General features: G+C 38.1%; 1 protein-coding gene across 3 annotated transcripts in view; it reads left to right on the top strand.

Annotated features, from left to right (window-relative positions):
• The window catches only part of fchsd2 (FCH and double SH3 domains 2), a 191,275-nt gene that overhangs the window by 135,815 nt on the left and 35,685 nt on the right, over nucleotides 1-19,775 (top strand). For 2 of the 3 annotated variants that reach the window (XM_078402167.1, XM_078402168.1), the window contains exons 9-11: nucleotides 13,331-13,453; nucleotides 16,082-16,177; nucleotides 17,622-17,693. In XM_078402167.1, coding sequence (XP_078258293.1) covers nucleotides 13,331-13,453; nucleotides 16,082-16,177; nucleotides 17,622-17,693 — 291 coding nt within the window. The remainder of the gene's footprint in view (nucleotides 1-13,330; nucleotides 13,454-16,081; nucleotides 16,178-17,621; nucleotides 17,694-19,775) is intronic. The other variant, XM_078402169.1, reaches the window with a different exon arrangement.

Here is a 19,775-nt window from a genome sequence, read left to right as displayed (position 1 = left end):
CAACATTTTGTATGCTTGCGCAAATACATTTTGAATAAGATTTTCCTGACCATCAACTCATTAATTCCCACAATTTTATTACAAGCTATTCTATGAGTACAATTGTTTAATTAATTGGGGTTTTAAAAAAAAAATCCTGCATCAATTCTTCCAGTTTTTAATTCCTCATAGTTATCCATGTGGTAACTGAGCAATACTGTTGAGGTTCTATGTTCATTCTCTGAATTCTGCAGTGTTAGCTAATAACCAAGTTATCATTCACAGAGAATGAAGAGAGAAAGAAAATATCAGCATCCTTACTTCTGAATGTTATAGATCAACTACTGGAAAGTAATGTCTGATGGAAACATGATATTTGGGGAATGTAATGTAAAATACTGTAGCATGTCAACACTCTTTAGTCTTTGCTTAACGGCTGCTAGAACAAGGTATCAAAAAGTGCGCATTTTGAACAACCTGAGGAATCGCGTTGCCACGTAAAGGGGTTAAAAGATGGATATTACCATACAGAAACAGGCTCCAGCCCAACCCATGCATGCCAACCAAGATGTCTTTATATTCTAATTCCATGTACCTGCATTTATATCCCTCTAAACCTTTCCTATCTATGCCCTTGTCTAAATATGTTTTAAATCTTCTAATTATCATAATCATATCATATCATATATATACAGCGCGGAAACAGGCCTTTTCGGCCCACCAAGTCCGCGCCGCCCAGCGATCCCCGCACACTAACACTATTAACACTATCCTACACACACTAGGGACAATTTTTACATTTACCCAGCCAATTAACCTACATACCTGTACGTCTTTGGAGTGTGGGAGGAAACCGAAGATCTCGGAGAAAACCCACGCAGGTCACGGGGAGAACGTACAAACTCCTTACAGTACAGCACCCGTAGTCAGGATCGAACCTGAGTCTCCGGCGCTGCATTCGCTGTAAAGCAGCAACTCTACCGCTGCACTACCGTGCCGCCCTTGTTCCACAGTCTCTGGCGGCTATTTCTATATACCCACCATTATGTTTGAAAAGCCTGTCCCTCAGATCCACTTAAAATCTTTTCCCTCTCACCTTAAATCTATCCCCTCTCTTTTTGGATTCTCCTGTGCTGTGGGAAAAAACTGTGACCATCTACCCCACCTGCCCCCCCCCCCATGTAATTTTATAAACCTTCTACAATGTCACCCGTGGTCTCTTTCACTCCAGAGAAAATAGTCCCAACCTATTTAGTCTCTCCACTTGATTCAAGCCCCTCCAGTCCAGCCAACATTTCCATGATTCTTTTTCCCACTCTCTCCAGCTGATTCATATCCTTGGTATAGTGTGATGACTTGATTCCCACTTGATTCAAGCCCCTCCAGTCCAGCCAACATTACTATGATTCTTTTTCCCACTCTCTCCAGCTGATTCATATCCTTGGTATAGTGTGATGACCAGAACTATACGCAATACTCCAGGTGAGGTCAAAAGGGGATTAGACTCCAAAACAAACATAAGCTAAAGATGGCTGCAATACAGGCCTGGCAGAGCATCACCAGAGAAGACACCCAGCAACTGGTGATGTCCATGAATTGCAGACTTCATGCAGTCATTGCATGCAAAGGACATGCAACAAAATACTAAACGTGACTACTTTCATTTACATGACATTGCTGTGTCCCAAACATTATGGTGCCTTGAAATGGGGGGACTATGTATAAACACTGCTGTAATTTCTACATGGTGAAACCAAAATGTATAAAAATGGTCATTAATAAAATCTGACAATGTGCACTTTAACCACGTGATTTTTTTTTCTCTATTACAAATCTCAAATTGTGGAGTACAGAGGCAAATAAATAAATGATGGGTCTTTGTCCCAAAGATTTTGTAGGGCGCTGTATCTAATGCAGAGCTCATGGTTACCTTAGACACAACCCTTAATATTGGGATACCAAAGTAAAAACAGAAACACATCTGTTTAGTAAACAATTCACAAAGTTGCTCATAATGGTGTGATATTCCTACTGTGATCATCTATCAGTGTGAAATTTTAATTCTAAATACACTGCATTTAGATATTGAAGGTTATTGATTTTGCTAATCTCAAAAGTAAGAAACCATTTCCAGCTCGTATTCAGCCACCAAAAAAAAGAATTATTGTTATAATTACATATCCTAGAACACATTGCTTAAGTGACCCGCTTTGATCCTGACCTCTGTGTGGAATTCGCTCATTTTCCCCATGCTGGTGTGAATTTCCTCTGGGCGTGCCAGCTTCCTCCCACATCCTAAAGACATGCAGGTTGTTAGTTTTTTGCACACTAAATTTACCCTAGTGTGTAGGTGAGTGATAAAATCTTGGGAGTTCATGGAATGTGCGGGACCTGTGTGCGATTAAGTGTAAATATGTGTTTAATGGTCAGGGCCGATAAAGTGGGCCAGAGGGCCTTTTTCCATACTCAAACAGCCATATTACAAGCTTTGTTCATAATATTAAAAAAATACTGACATGTATTTTTCATATCAACTTTTAACTGCATTTAATATGCTTAAGAGTCTGGGAATTTGATTTCTGGTAGTGTCGGAGCCTTCTGTTCTGTAAGACTAAATGCTAGGCAGACAAAGGATCAGTTTAATTTATTGTCACGTGTACTGAGGTGCAATGAAAAGCTTTTATTGCGTGCTATCCAGTCAGCTGAAAGACAACACGTGATTACAATCGAGCCAATAACAGTGTATAGATAAATGATGAGGGAATAACGTTTAGTGCAATGTAAAGCCAGCAAAGTCTGAACAAGGATAGTCCGAGGGTTACCAATGAGGTAGGTTGTAGTTCAGGATTGCTCCCTGGTTGTGGTAGGATGATTCAGTTGCCTAATAACAGCTGGGAAGAAACCTGGCATAAAACTGGAATAAAAGCTTGGCAAACACAACTTTAAATAGAACCATGATATGCATGTCAACTCAGTCTAATGTGTAAAAAAAATAAACAGATAATAAATTCTGAACCACCTAATCTGGTGCAAGTTTTAATATTAAAATTATTGTTCAATTATGTATGCAATTATCTTTTAATACAAATATCTGATTTCTAATTGATAAATTCTAGCTACAATCTACATATAAATCTATCTAAATTAGAAATTAGTTTCAAATTAGTAAGAGATCTTCTAAGTGGAAAAGAAATATATGCACTGGGTTGGGAATTATCAAAACTATTTTCAGTACAATTTCTGAAATTTGTGTACGCTTAAGGACTACATATTTTGACTAGCGACTATAAAATAAAGAATTTATTTTCATTCCTATGATGAGCAGAAATCTCTAGGTTATGGCCACCAAATAATTGGTACTTTGTCACAAGTAAGTGTTTCAAAATAATTTGTATGTAAACCACGATGAAGCAGTGTTCAACAGTGCCACCTGTTGCCATGAACATCCATAGTCCACTGTGTTCTCCAATACATGGACATCTGTATTTGTATTTCGTGTAGTTCAAATCATAACGTTTTTTAAAAAGCAGCAGAGGTAGGTCATTTAACCCTGACCTGTAACATCACCTGTCCATGTCTTCCAGAGATGCTGTCTGACCCACTGAGTTACTCCAGCACTTTGTTTTCTTTTAAACTAGCAGTCACAATTTTAGCCCGTCATTTAGCCCATTATTCAGCCCATTATTCCTGGCTTTAACAGTCAATGAAATCATGACTATCAGTACCACTGGATTTTATTGATATCTAAAAATCCACAGTGATTCATTGATTGACATATGTTTAAGTTACAATTTTTTGTGCTCTATGTCTATTAACTCTTGAGGCTTTCTTCACTAAAGATAGCTTCTTATCCTTATTGGATACAGGAAAGCATTATAGTGTATCAGAATATTAACATGCATCTCATCCATGTACTTAAAGAATGCATCCCTTTTATATCAATCTCTGATTGGATCTACTTGATAACTGAATCTTCAGTGTCTTGGGTAGAAAATTCCCAAGGTTAAGCCTAGCACCACAGTGAGGCAGCTGTCAGTGCTGATGCTTCACAGCCCCACAAACCCACTTTAATGAATGGTCGCTGACCTGAAATGTTAACCGATTTGATTTTTAGGGATGCTGCTTAATCCATTGCGTCTTTCCAACATTTTCCGTTTGTATTTCAGATTTCATCCAGCATTCACTGGTTTTTGGTATTCATTTCTTATTAAATTCACTGCCATGAATTCTCTTCCATGAATGCCAAGTTGAAGTTCTCTGCTGTCCAGTAGATTTCAGCCTGTCTCTTTTGCCATGTTTACCCTCAGTAGTTTCTCTTTTGCTTCTGCACTTCAATAAAATGTTGACCATGAGTCCTGGACCTGAGATACCAACTGTTTCCCTGATAAGGCTACTGACTTAAACATTAACTGTATTTTAGTTACTGCTGGACATGCCAAGTAGCTTCAGCATTTTGTTTTAATTCTTCATGTGGCATCAATTGATATCTCTATAATTAGAACAGGATATTACTACTATATTACCATAATTCGTCTTGCGTTATAGGGCATCCAGATCTGAGTACCAACACCTTTCAATATCTCACTATTTAAACAAAAATACACTGCCATTCTATTTCTTCTACAAATCTTGACTTTTTTAAACTATACTCCAATTGAAAATGTGGCTATAGCTTTGAGATTTTACTGATTAGCTACATCAAGTTGATGTGGCAACAATACATCCCACGTATTGTTGAAGATATTAGTACGAGTATGTTACTTATGGTAACTGTTGTAGTTACTATACTAGTCTGGAATGCAGTTAAATGAAATGAACAGCATTATTCAATTTACAGTAAAATTGTTGCATTTAGTTGTTCCAAAATCCTGACGGTTCAGCATCTGGCTCACTCATTATCTGGAATGTGAGCCAGAGGTCCAGACTGTAAGCAGGGCATATGGCCAGAGCAAAGGCTCGGGTGTGTGGCCAAGGCTTGGGATCTGGACCACGGGCCAGAGCCAGGGCTCAGGTTTGGTACGATGGTGATCAAGAAAATGGGTAGGGTTACTGCCAGAGTCAGGGATGCTGGAGGTAAAGGATGAACTCTGATGTTACCGAATGGCAGAACAGACTCAGCGTGTGAGATATTATTCTCCTGTTTTGGTTGTCCCGGCGAGCCGCGCGCGCAGTGGGAGTGTGGAGCGGGGGCCATGCGGGCTGGAACGCGCCCCGGTGAACCCAACTCTCGCCACAGGCCTCCCAGGGGACTGCGGAGAAGCCAGGCGGCGAGGTGTGTCTGGGCCGAAGGAGCCTCGGCGGCGGCGGCAGGTGCCTCGGCGGCAGCGGGAGGCTCAGTGATGGTGGGGCCTCGGCAGCAGTGGGAGCCTCGGTGGCGGTAGGGCCTAATGATCGTCCCGCGATCAGCGGTCGATGGGGGAAAGACAATGGGGACCCGGCGTGGGGGGACTGCCATGAAGAACAATGGAGGACCCAAGGTGGGGGGACAAAGGGGGGCCTGGTGTGGGGGAGGGGGGGGGGAACACTTTAGTTTTAGAATCTGTCCAGAGGATAAGCCTGAGTTCGTTTGTTTGTTCGTTCAATCCGGTTAAGGCGCTGTGCACACGGCAGCCAGCCAACAGTCGCTTGTCTTTTTCTTTTCACTTTTAATTCATTTGAAGCTTTCATATACCTTGTGTAGACCAATTGGCAGACTAATTTCCCTCCGGGGATGAATAAAGTTGTATCGTATCGTTGCCTATGCTTAGTCTGCAGAAACGTCATTCCATTGAAATGCGTAAGATTGGATCATGAAATTGTCAAATTGTGTAATACATAGGTGACTCCCCATTGAAAGGAAAAGGTGAAGTGGAAATAAGGACTGAATACTGGGAATTATCTTGAATAGTTCAAATGTTTTGCATTTTGTCCTCAAGCAGGACTACTCTTGATATTCTCATTGATCTAGTAATGTGGCATAACAGGACATTAAGGATTGATTAACTTGGAATTGTTTTTATAGGAAACATCAGAGTAAAATGAATTAATGAAAAATAGTCATTCACGGTATAACACGGTATAACATGGTATCACAAGTATACATCAATTGCCTTTGTAATTTTTAAAAAGTGGAGAGTTAGTAACATTGTCACTCATTTTGGTTTAATAGATAAAGCCTTCACAGAGTGTTGACTGAGGATTGCATTTTATTTCAGGCTATATCTCATTGTTCAATGACCAAATTATACCACAAAGTGTACTGAGCCAAAATAATTATCTACATCTCTGCGAAATTAACTGATTACACCAGAATTATGATTGTTATTGAAACTAATCATCTATTGTCTGGGGAAGCATCTAATTAGTTAGATGAAGGCATTGATTATTCTCTGACCCCACTATTAAGTGTGCCTGTGGTGTAGATGTTGGATCAGTACACAAATTTGGTTGCAGAGCTTTTCATGGGAAAGTAAACTATTGATACTCAGGTCAAGTTCCCTTTGTGCATTGCCTATCCTAGCTTGTCAATATTTATTGCTATGTAGAAATGCGCTTATGTTTTCAATGTTACAATAGATGAGTCAATGTTCAAACCGCTGGGGTGTAAACTGCCCAAGTGAAATATGAGGTGCTGTTCCTCCAATTTGCCCTGGGCCTCATTCTGGCAATGGAGGAGGCCCAGGACAGAAACGTCAGATTGGGAATGGGAGGGGGAGTTGAAATGCTGAGCTACCGGGAGATCTCCTGATCCAACCTGATCTCCCGGTGATCTCATATATGTGTATATTATATATTATGTATTATATATATATACATATATGTGTGTGTATATATATATGTATGTATGTGTCGAAGGTATCACAAAATGCTGGAGTAACTCAGCAGGTCAGGCAGCATCTAGGAGATAGGGAATGGGTGATGTTTCGGGTCGAGACCCTTCTTCAGACTGTATGTGTGTGTGTTTGTATGTGTGTATATATGGATGTGTGTGTGTGTATGTTCCCAAAATACAGCCAAAATGGTACACGATAGCGCAACAATTTTAGGGCCACCTTACTCACCATCCGCCTGCGGTGCGCAGTATCGAGTTTTGTTCAAATTGTTGCGCTATCATGCACCGTTTTGGCTGTATTTCCGGAACATAAAAGATGAGATCGCCATTTTGAGATCGCCATTTTGATCTACGGCGTCACAACGGGAACCCAATGGGTCCATGGGTGGGCACCTTACTCACATTCTCCTGCGGTGTGCAGTATCAAGTTTCGTTCAAATTGTTGTGCTATCGTGCACTGTTTTTGCTGTATTTTGGGAACATACTTACAAGATGAGATCGCCATTTTGATCTAATACTTCCGTGTTCATCTATCTATATATTACTAAAATTCTCATCTTGTATACTCACTTGCACTGTTTGCTGTGGCTTGACGAAGTGAGTAAGCCAAGACCACAAGATTTTGACAGATTAGTGCAAGCTGAAATACCAGAACCGCAAGTAGATCCTGAGCTACATGAATTGGCACTGAAGCACATGATTCATGGACCGTACTGCACAACACCTCTCCATGTTGGTAGAATGGAAGTTGCAGTGAGAGATTCCTAAAGCCATTTATTGAGAGGACAAGGTCTGGAGATGATTCATATCCTCTGCACAGGAGAAGATCTCCAGATGAGAGGATTTCAGGGACGTAACCGCCGTTACAACGGGAACCCAACGGGTCCACGGGTCGTCTAGTGTACATTAAATATGAAACAAGCAAATTAAGTTTTTAAATTGAAGTATTTTGTGCTGATATGCAAATGAAATATAGTGATTATATATAATTATTGATAATTATTGGTGACACCATTTCTAGAGAGACAGAGAGAATTCTCGTTTCCAGAAGAATGGATCTGATATAGGTTGTTGAAGTTGTAAAGAACCATGCTTTAACCATACGGAACACAGTAAGCTATTTTGATCTCCATATAATGTAACAGATGTCATAGATCTGGAGAAAGTGCATTGCAAGTTTCTAAGGATGGTAAAATCATGACTCCCAAAAATAATTAAGCAAGTTGAGGGTGCTCTTTTCTTAAGAAAAGGCCTGGGGATGACCAGAAAAAGTAATTCCTTTAAGATTCCAAAAGCATTTGGAAGAGTAAACAAAGGTTTGAAGAAGGTTGACAAGGGCAAAGCTGTAGATATAGTCTTTATGGACTTCAAGGCCTTTAAAGTTACACGTGGTGGCTGCTCTGGAAGGTTAGATTACACGGCATTCAGTGAGAGCTAGCTAACTGGATACAGAATTAGCTTCATGGTAGGAAGCAGATGGTGGTGATGGAAGGTTATGTCTTTGGACTGGAGGCCTTGACTAGTATTACTGAGCCATAGCTGTTGTCATCTATAATCAACGATTTGGATGAGAATGTACAAGGCATACTTAGTAAATCAGCAGATGACACGGAAATAGGTGGTGTCGTAGACAGTGAAGTTGGTTATCAAGATTTTTACAACGCGGTCTTGATGAGTTGTGCAAGTGGACCAATGAATAGCTAATGGAGTTTAATTCCGATAAGTATGGGGTGTTGCAATTGGGAAGTCCACCCAAAGCAAACAGTAAACTGGGGAATGTTGTAGAGCAGAGATATAGTTTCCAGAAAGTGGTGTCACAGATAGGTGGGGTGGTGAAGAAGGCTTTTGGCATATTGGCCTTCATAAGCCAGAGAATTAAGTAGAGAAGTTTGGACATTATGATAAGTTCAGTTTTGGTCACTCTACTATAGGAGATGCTATTAAGCTGGAAAGGGTACAGAGAAGATTTACAAGGTGGTGCCAAGACGTGAAGGCTAAGCTGTTGGAAGAGATTGGAGACACAGATGCTGGAATCTTGAGCAAGACACAAAGTGCTGGAGCAACATTTCAGGATGGGGCCCTTCTTCAGAGATTGGGAGATAAGGACTTTATTCCTTAGTTAGGGGAGCTCACATATAAAATTATGATGGGAATAGATAGGGTGAATGCAGTTTTTTCCCCGGGGTACGGGAATCAAGAGGTTGAAGGCATAAGTTTAAGGTGAGAAGGGATTTGATAGGACCCTGAGGAGCAACCTTTTTACACCAAGGATGGTGGATATGTGAAATGAGCGACTAGAGGAAGTCATTGTTTCAATAACAACATTTTAAAGGACCATTTGGGCAGGTATATGGATAGGAAAGGTTTAGAAGCAATGGGCCAAATGTGGCTAAATGGGTCTAGCTTAGATGAAGCATCTTGATCAGCATAGATGGGTCATGGCGAATGGCCTGCTTCCTTGCTGTATGAGGGGGAGCAGTCTGACGAAGGGTTGCGACCTGAAACGTCACCCATTCCTTCTCTCCAGAGGTGCTGCCTGTCCTACTGAGTTACTCCAGCTTTTTGTGTCTATCCTTGTTGTATGAATATAGCCACTACTAAATCCACTTCAAAATTTGGTAATGATTTTTTTACTCAGATGTGGTTAGAAAGTGGAACTCGCTACCATTAGTATTTCAAGTAGCTTGTGCAGTTATATTTAAGGAGAAGCTAGAAAAACATGAGGCTTATTTCCAATGTTATCAACCAAAAAAATTTGGAAGAATTTGTAGCATATGTGGAACCATAGGGTGACAAAATGTTGGCCGTTCCTTTGTCTTCAATGATGTTGCTTGTCCTGCTGAATTCTCCAGCAGTTTGTTTTCTGCTTCAGATTCCAACATCTCCATTCCCTTTTATTTCTCAATTGAATCCGTTTAAATTGTTTCATAGAGATTTCAGGTACTGTTCTGACAACCATTTGTTCAATTATCTTTATAATAAATCAACTACTTTTGACATGTGTTTTTGACCTACTGTGAACATGTCAGAAACAAGGCAGCTTTCGTGTAATGCATATTAAAGGTTCTTAACTTCATATTCGGTTGTTAGTGCTGATGAAACCTAAACATTAAAAAAATACCTTAAAAAATGTTTTAATATCTGTAGATTTGTTGAAATCAACAATGTTTTTCCTCTGTTGGTAGTTGTAACAAGGTTCCCTTTTCAGTTATGTCTAACTGATTTAATCCATTGAGAATTTTGTCAGGAAGTTTCAAGCTGTCCATGTGCAACTCTGCTGTCTGTTCCTTTCGTGTTATGAGACCTACTCAGCCACTGACTGTTGCTGAATCACTGTTTCAAGAATTTAGGTTTCCCAATCTGTTTTAATTGAAGTTGAGATGAAGCAACATCTCCAATGTTTTTTAAAGCCGTGATCTGCTGATGACTCCCAACTGCCACTGTTTAAAACTCTGTTAAAGTGCACTTGTTTCTTTTTGCCATATTTAAAAGGTTAATATCGGGTCTACATTAGGTTAGAGTGTGTGATTGCCATGGACAAACAAAAGGAGGAAATGTCCGTTGTTAAACCATAAAACCTGGAAATGGATGCTCATTGAGCCATGATGGCGTTTCAAATAATGTTGAGTCAGACGAGCATTGTAAAATGCTATATTCATCATTCCGATCACATGAATAATGGTATTGATTTTTGCTGCCATTGTTTGATTCTGTTTTAGTGTTAATTGCACAATTGAAAATTCATAGGTCACAGCCACAATTTTCAATTTTAGTGTTTTCTTTATTTTGCTTCATTCATCAGAAAGTATTGTAGCCAGAGCATCGAGTAAGGTTTTAATTCTGCAGACAGAACTCAGAAAACTGTTGTGGATAACGTTGATTTTGGTGTACAATTAATGCTTACTTTTATGCAAAAAAAATCTTGTTCTTGCAACTTCTTACAAATGTGATTATCACAATTGTTTCATCTAATTACGTACAGGTATGTAATTACGTACAGGCATCTAATTACGTCTCCAAAGACGTACAGGTATGTAGGTTGATTGGCTGGGTAAATGTAAAAAAATTGTCCCTAGTGGGTGTAGGATAGTGTTAATGTACGGGGATCGCTGGGCGGCACGGACTTGGAGGGCCGAAAAGGCCTGTTTCCGGCTGTATATATATGATATGATATGATGATATGATAATTACCATTGACAGAAGAAAGATGAAATTGCCACAGATGATGTCGATGGTGTGGGTCATAAATCCACAATATGCTGGGATTTTTATTTCACCGTCTTTCATTGCAGCATATGAAATGAAGTAAATTGAAAATGAATGCTTATCCTATTTTTTAGCTAGTTCAACCCTCAATCACAAATAAAGCTAATTCCTGACGGAGGCAACAGGAAAAGAGTGTAAAAGCTGTAGTTAATTTCACAAATATCTGCGAAATTCCATCCTGATGCCCCAGGCATTTGACCAAACTCCAGGAGAGCATGATACATCAAAAGCATGCATAACCATAGTAAACGCATAACTGGAAAGACCTGGGAAAAAACATTTGCCATTTATCAGCCTAGTTTCAAAGATTACAAACTTCCTTATACTACATTCCTTTAATAATAGTGTGTGACTAAAACATTTCCATAATGCTTTTGAAATGTATAATTTCCTTCACTTTTACTGCCTTTCCGGCTTGCAGTATCATATATTTGCCCTAATCTACGTGGATATTAAATCTTAATTGTTTATTTGAGGGTTTTTTTTTGTCTAAGCAGCTGTCTGTGTCCTTGGATGTGTTCAAAAAAGTGAAACAATCTTGCATTCATAGAATACTTGAGGATATCCCATGGCTTTACAACAACTTTTGAAGTGTAATCCATGTTTTGGAAATCTCTGAATTAGAGCAAAGATATTTTGTGAAGTGTGGCATTCAGCCCATCAAATCCATATCAGACAAAAAATGGTGGAGTCATCGATAACAAAGAAGCACTTGCTGCCCTCCAAACTTGTTTAATATGCTTTATGTATTTACATACCTGCCATGAAGACTCATCTTTGACTTGACTGTACTCCTAGTCTGTTCTGATCCAAATCCATATTATTTCTATCTCAGTGTTTGTTTCCCAGTCTTTTATGTGTTTATTTTCCCCTCATTTTCACTATACCTCGGTACATATGACAATAAACTAAACTGAAAAACTAAACTAAATTGATTTTCAGTGGATTGTCATAGTGTTTTTCTGCCTCCATAAAGTTTATTTAGTTTATTGTTTATTGTACTTTTTATAACATACTTTCTACATTGTATCTTCCACAAGGTGCATTTGCCAAATTCATTCATATTGGTATTCCAAGCATGGCATGCTAAATGTAGCAGTACTGATTTTTTTTTAAAATGCCTTTAGTTGAATATATATGGTTGTAATGTGAACATTGCAGTCATCATCATAAACCAATCATTTTTTTTAAGAATCATCATTGATTGGCAATTAAGATGTATTGGAGAGAATAGAATAAAAAAATAGCATCTTTCACTTAATTAAAAGGTATGAATTCTTTACTTTGCTGTCTTTAAAATGTCAGAATATTTTAATCTTTTTTTAAAAAGCATATTTTCAGTGGCATGTGTCTAATTCCACAGAAATTATTCTCCAGCTTAACTATCTTAGCCAAAGGAAATCTCATTAACTAAATTTCAAAACCTTTACCTTTTACAATTTTGTGTTTGTATAGCCATTTATTTGTGTACACGTTTTACTTGCCAAAAGCTGCTTTAAAGTCCATGTTTAATTTGTAGGAAGGAACTGCAGATGCTGGTTTAAACCGAAGATAGACAAAAAATGCTGGAGTAACTCAGCGGGTCAGACAGAATCTCTGGAGAAAAGGAATAGGTGATGTTTTGGGTTGAGACCCTTCTTCAGACAGAAGGGTCACCACCTGAAACGTCACCTAGTCCTTTTCTTCAGAGATGCTGTCTGACCCATTGAGTTACTCCAGCTTTTTGTGTCTATCCATGTATAATTTGTTGTATTTTATCTCAAATTGTATTCATTATCATTGCTCAGTCTTTGGTATTTTTGGAATTTGAATGAGCCAGTGCTAAAAACAATTACTCAATTTACAAGTGTCCAATGTAAACCAGACACCTTGGTGTAAAAGTGAATAGTTACATCTCCATGCAATGAAAAGAGGAAATAGCAGAGAAGTGCGAATTTGTCTCGGTGTTGCCTGAATTTGTACACATTAATTAATATGGATTTCATGACATTAAAATGTTTTGATCCTGAATAAACAAATTTAGCTTTGAGGATTAGTTGCCAGCACTTTCTAACTTTAATTGCCTCAGTAATTTGTTTCCTGACCTCGCCACTCCATCTCCCACCCTTTACTGAAGTAGAATAAACTGCATTTTCTACCTAATTTCGATCAAATCAGTGGTTTTAAAGCACATTTTAGTTTTATGTGGAAGCAAATGGTGTGATAAAGGTTATCCATAGTCTTCTTGTATCTTTAGAGCTGTATTAAAATGTTTGCTTTTTCCTGCTCTCACAGGCTCTGGATGGGAATTTCTATGACCATCTTAAAGAATACCTGATGGTATTTAACAGAACAGAACTCGAGGCCTGTCAGTCTGTACAGAATGCATTCCAGTTATTAGTAGAAGCATCCAGTAAGGTGAGTCTAACATTGCAATGATGGGTTTATATATCAATGATTACAACTATGACTTAATACTTTACATGGCAGTCAGGTTCAGGAACTTCCATAACTGAATCTTTAAGCCATATGGAGTGAAACCTACCAGGAATTTTCTAAAATTTCAGTTTGTTCTATTTTCTATAAGTGGAAAACTGAATTTCGGTCAATAGCAATATTAGTAAAGAAGTTCAAAAACAAAGGATTGCTTAGAAGGACATTTCAAAGTTCTTGGAGATGAAGGAATTGGTGGACATTTCAACCCGACACAAAACGTCACCATTCCTTCTCTCCAGAGATGCTGCCTGCCCCGCTGAGTTACTCTAGCTTTTTGTGCCTAACAGGTGCTTATGTTTGTCACCTTTGTAGTAAGGACAAACCATAGAATTTTGTAGTTAAAGAGGAAAACGAATGAAGGTTAATCGGGAAGTTACAAATAGCTGCATTTAGATCTGCTGTTGAATCTAGAGTGACACAGGCACAGAACTGGGGAGGGTGTACATTACCAAATTACTATTTTGTCCATTCTGATTTAAAATGAGATGGGCTATTTTATGCAGTGATTAGTTCTTGCTAGAATAGGTCAGAGGAGCTCATAAAAATAATGAAAGCATTGATTCACATGCTGGTCTAATTGTGCAAGATTGATAGGTTTCCCTTTCCTGAAGAAAGTACAATTTTACAACAATATGGTAATTTGATTTTTCTGCTCTGGTAGAGGCCTATAAATTAAGCAATATGCTGTGTTGAATCTGCCCCGAAAACAACATCCCAACTTTTGAGAGACAAAAAGCACACAGCTAAACCAAAGAAAGTGTATAAGAAGCTGGCTACGAGTTGATTTTGAAAGGATCACGAGAGACCTTCGGGAAAACTTTGATTTGCACATTTAATTTGACAATAGACAATAGGTGCAGGAGTAGGCCATTCGGCCCTTCGAGCCAGCACCGCCATTCAATGTGATCATGGCTGATCATTCACAATCAGTACCCCGTTCCTGCCTTCTCGCCCTGACTCCGCTATCTTTAAGAGCTCTATCTACCTCTCTCTTGAAAACATCCAGAGAATTGGCCTCCACTGCCTTCTGAGGCAGAGAATTCCACAGATTTACAACTCTCTGAGTGAAAAAGTTTTTCCTCATCTCCGTTCTAAATGGCCTACCCCTTATTCTTAAACTGTGGCACCTGGTTCTGGACTCCCCCAACATTGGGAACATGTTTCCTGCTTCTTACGTGTCCAATCCCTTAATAATCTTTTATGTTTCAATAAGATCCCCTCTCATCCTTCTAAATTCCAGCGTATACAAGCCTAGTCACTCCAGTCTTTCAACATATGACAGTCCCGCCATTCCGGGAGTTAACCTAGTGAACCTATGCTGCATGCCCTCAATAGCAAGAATGTCCTTCCTCAAATTTGGAGACCAAAACTGCACACTGTACTCCAGGTGTGGTCTCACCAGGGCCCTGTACAACTGCAGAAGAACCTCTTTGCTCCTATACTCAACTCCTCTTGTCATTAAGGCCAACATGCCATTAGCTTTCTTCACTGCCTGCTGTACCTGCATGCCAACTTTTAAGTGACTGATGAACAAGGACACCCAGATTTGAGCAATGCTTGCAAATGTTTAATTATAAGGATGAAGTAATTGTACACTTTTATTTGAGTAGAAATCCCAATACGATATATGACAGGTTGATTTTATGACTTTAAAAATTAATTTCTTAAAATGTCATTGCTGTACACCTTGTGTTTCTACAAAACCTGTTATTTCCCCCTGAATACCATTTTATAGAGAGCCTCATACAAGAATTGAAAGAGAAAGCCCTCAGTATGAAATATCTCATTCTTTTGATTATGCTCTAATGTAACTATTTAACAATTTGCCAGATTCCCAGTAGCTGCAATCTAAAATCCTTCAACCATTCTTTCCTTGCAGCCAGTTGTAATTCTATAAGCCTAGATAGAGTGGAAGTGGGGAGGATGTTTCCAGTGATGGGAGAGTCCAAGAGCAGAGGGCATAACCTCAAAATAAAAGGCGTACATTTAGAATGGAGATGAGGAGGAGTTTCTTTAGTTAGAGGGTAGTGAATATGTGGAATTAATTGTCACCCACGATTGTGGAGGCCAATTCACTGGGTAATTTTAATGCAGAGATTGATGGGTTCTTGTTTCGTAAGGGTGTCAAAGGTTATGGGGAGAAAGCAGGAGAATGGGGTTGAGAGGGAAAAATAAATCAGCCATGGTCAAATGGTGGAGAAAACTCGATGGGCTGAACTGCCTAATCCTGCTCCTATGTCTTATGGTGTTATGGAAAGTAGTTTGGCCACTCTTGTATTTGTTTTGTTTTGATAATTGACTTAACTCTTTTAATTTAATAAATAAATCTTGCAGCGTGGTTTGAGTTTGGTTTTGGAGAAATTAAGTTTATATGTGTGTTTGCAAGCAATACAAATAGCTTAGGTAAAGGGTTAATGTATCACATAAATTGGATAAGTAGTACTATACAAAAGATTTTTATATATGTGTTTTACAAAAGCTAACCTGATACTAATTGTTTGATCACCTTTGAACCACCGGTATTGCCATTTGGTGATTTTTTTTTTCTAGGGATTGCAAGATTACAATCTGCAGCTTTTTCTTCAAGATAACCCAATTTTCCAAAAACCACTGTCATTCCAGTTCCAGCCTAGTGATAATGACACGGTAAGATGCATGTACTTAAAATACAATTTTTAATGGCTAATAAAAAAAACCCACTAAAGATATTAACAAAAGCTTTATAGAAATTTATAGAAATCAATATTGAGATGCAAGTATGCTTCCGAATTGCGATTCCTATAAATGCTTCTGAGCTCCAGTTAGCAGTTGATAGTGATGAGTTCTGGAGATTACTTGATTTTAAATTATTGATAGGTTTGTTCATCATGTAATATTCAGAATAAAGTCAGTCATCTGATTAGACTTTTGAGAATTGATACCTGAAGAATTTCAAAGGACCTTTAAGACTCAGTTGCATTACTGTGTGATCAGATTCACACTTAATTCTACAGCTGTCATGGTGGGATTTGAACTGAGGTATTTAGATCATTAGTTCTGATGAATGGGTTACTTGACAAAAATGGAACCATTGTGCTAACTTGTCCAAATTAAATGGAATCTGAGTAATTTTTGTTTATTGATTATTGGCTTGGTACTGACCAGTTTCTTTCAGGGTATGATTATCACCCCATAAGTGATTTTCCCATTGTAATCTTCTTTGCTTCTGCTATTTGTTGTCCATGTCAACTGTTAAATTGTAACATCATCTAGGGAAAAACTCTATTCAGCCTACATTTTCTACAGGTCATATTTTATGTATAACTTTTTTTTTGTCTTGCATTAACTGTTTGTTGACTGAATTTAAGTATTTAATAACAATTTATGGTGATTTAACGTGTTGATCTTTATGGTTACTATGAAGGTTGCATTCAGATTGCTAGAATTAATGTATTAGAGTCATACAGCATGGAACCAGGCCCTTTGGTCCCAACTTTCCCATACCGACCAAGGTGCCTCATCTGCACTAGTCCCACCTGCCCACGTTTGACCAATATCCCTCTAAACCTTTCCTATCCATGTACCTGTTCAAAATTGTTGTTTGCTTTTAGGCTGGTTAAAAAGTTTTATCCCAACATTTGTCTTCCCATATCACCACCAAAATTAATTGATAGTAAATATATATAAACAATCAGTTATTAGTGTAGAATGCATTCAGTCACAATGTTATCTTGAAATGTTACACCCCTCTTGGAGACACAATCTTGTTCTAAACTTAGTTTTCTTGTGGCTATGACAAGCATGTATAATCAAGTTTACTTTAAAGAAGCCCTTTTGTGTGGAAAAATTAGCTACTATTTAGATCATTTTGACAAAAAATGTAGCATAAGTAAATTGCTAATTGCTTTTATTGTTGAGAATCTAATTTTGTTTTTGTATTTGTTTTAACATGATGCTGGATTATTTTTGAGTGGTCAAATAGTTTAGATGTGTGCTAAGAAAATGCATGAATAATCCAGATGTTGTAAAATTTGTTCTGCTTTTTTCCTAACTACACTGTGTGTTGAAGCTAACATGTCCTTTTTGTCCTATTAACATTTTTGTTGCTCAGAGTTTTAACACAGTGCCGCTTGTGGATATTGACCTCTCACCCATCAGCACTTTGAGAATGACTTTAACAGAGGTACACACACACTCCCTGTGTACTCGGGGTCCTGTGGTAAAAGTTTGGTGTGCATGTGGAGAAATGAGCATCTTTTGAAGGGCAGCAACAACAACAAATGCAACTTAATCATTATTTCATAAATGCTGCAAGCATGTGAATTGGCACTTAAATAAAATATGAAATATTTCACAGGCAGTTTTAATATTGCTTCTTTAAATTTGGCACAGCTCTAGTTGTGCAATAAATGTGTCAAAAATTGTTTCACTAAGTTCCGCTAAGTAATATTGGTACGTAATTTATTTATATTGGATTCTTATTGCATTGCAGTCTGGCATATGTTGTTGTTGTGTTGCACCCTTGTTATTTGCATGGAGACATAAGCTAGCAAGAAGTTAAAAGGATGCTAAAATCCATTGCCAACTAATCAACGATTACGTGATTGACCCAAAAATTTCTATTGCATCATAATTGGTAAATTTAATCATGTATCCTTGAGGCATTAATAGTATGCTCAAACAGATACCGTTGCTAATTTATTTGTGATTACATTGATAGCTTTTAGCAGCATTCATCCTTAGTGGATTACCTCATGTTTTATTTTTGCTGCTTTGCCTCTTATGACTTGCGGTTATAAACATTTAATTGTTATATTTTGCCACAAAAGTCTTGCATTGAAGCTTGGTTCACAAATAGCACCTGATAGATTTCACGTGATAATTTACTACATGGGCATTAAATGGAAATTTCCCCCTTCTTTGTCTCGCTCTCCCCCTTCCTTTCCCTCGCTCCCCCCTCCTTTCTCTCACTCTCCCCTCTCCTTTCTCTCACCCCACTCTTTCAAAAAAATTCAGTAGATTTTTTCTAACTTTGAGAAGGACTACGTTGTGTATTTTTATAGATGACTTTCAAAGTTCCGAGTGCAGGAGCACCACTCAGGGTTGTGACTTAAATGATTTTCAGAACTTACTGAATTGGAAGTCCTACTTTTAAAAATACTGATGCTGAAGCCATGTGGTTGAATGCACAAAAATGACATTAACTGACTCGTATCAAATTACTTAAAATTATGAAAATTATAGGAAGTCGTACTCTTGAATTCTATTGATTGTAGTAATTTCATTCCTGGATATTCTAATGCGTTCAAATGGCAAGTAATACATTCTAGGAAGCAGACTGGAGAAACAAAGAACTGCAGATGCTACCAAAGATAGACAGAAAGTGAAGCCTGACCCGCCAAGTTACTGCAGCAGTTTGTGTCTATCTAGAAAGCAGATTGTCAGCTTGTAGCCTCAGCAAGATACTCATTCCACTTTTTTCTTTCATTTTATTTGCTTCCACTGTAACATGAAGAATAGAGTATTATGGGCTGACTGCAGTCTGCAGAGGAATGAAGCCCTGCCATTTGACTTCTGACACTTAATTGTAGATAAATGGAAACATGAGTTTTCTTTAATAGATATTATCACCAACCAAATATAGAGGTAATTTTTGCTAGTTGCTGCATGGTTATTTATGCTTGATCAGGGGAAGTGCAAATTCAGTACCAGATTCTGTTTTGTATGAAATATTTGATGTCACTATTCTTGAAAGTTGAAATCATGAATATCATGGTCTATATAAATTCTTTAATTTATTTTATCTTTATTTAAAATTATTATGTTTCTGCTTTTGTTAACTCCAGAATCAACCAATCTGATATTGTCCGGGTTGACTATTTGAAAATTTGACCACGGCTAAAAGTCCACTTCTTGTATTCTGCGTTGTTTTCACTTGCACTTGTTTCCCTCCGGTTGCTTCTGGTCCATCAACATATTAATATTAAAATTCTAATCCTCCTATTCAAATCATTTCATGCTCTTGAGCCCTACTATCTTAAGAGATGTTCGCATTCCTCCAGATTTGGTCCTATGGGTTCCCTACTACTTTCTCCCCAATGGTGGTGGTCAAACCACATTGCCTAGACAATAATATTTAACTTTTTCTCTTCAAATTCTTAATCCCTCTGTACTTTTAAAATGCTCCTTAACAATTATTTATTTTACCGAACGTTTATTTGCCTGCATTAATGCCTTAATTGGAATAAATGCCAAATTATGTTTG

This window comes from Rhinoraja longicauda, chromosome 7 (assembly GCF_053455715.1).
Source record: "Rhinoraja longicauda isolate Sanriku21f chromosome 7, sRhiLon1.1, whole genome shotgun sequence".
NCBI classification, from domain to species: Eukaryota; Metazoa; Chordata; class Chondrichthyes; order Rajiformes; family Arhynchobatidae; genus Rhinoraja; species Rhinoraja longicauda.
The sequence above is the reverse complement of the archived record's forward strand: the minus strand, read 5'-3'. Positions and strand labels throughout refer to the sequence as shown.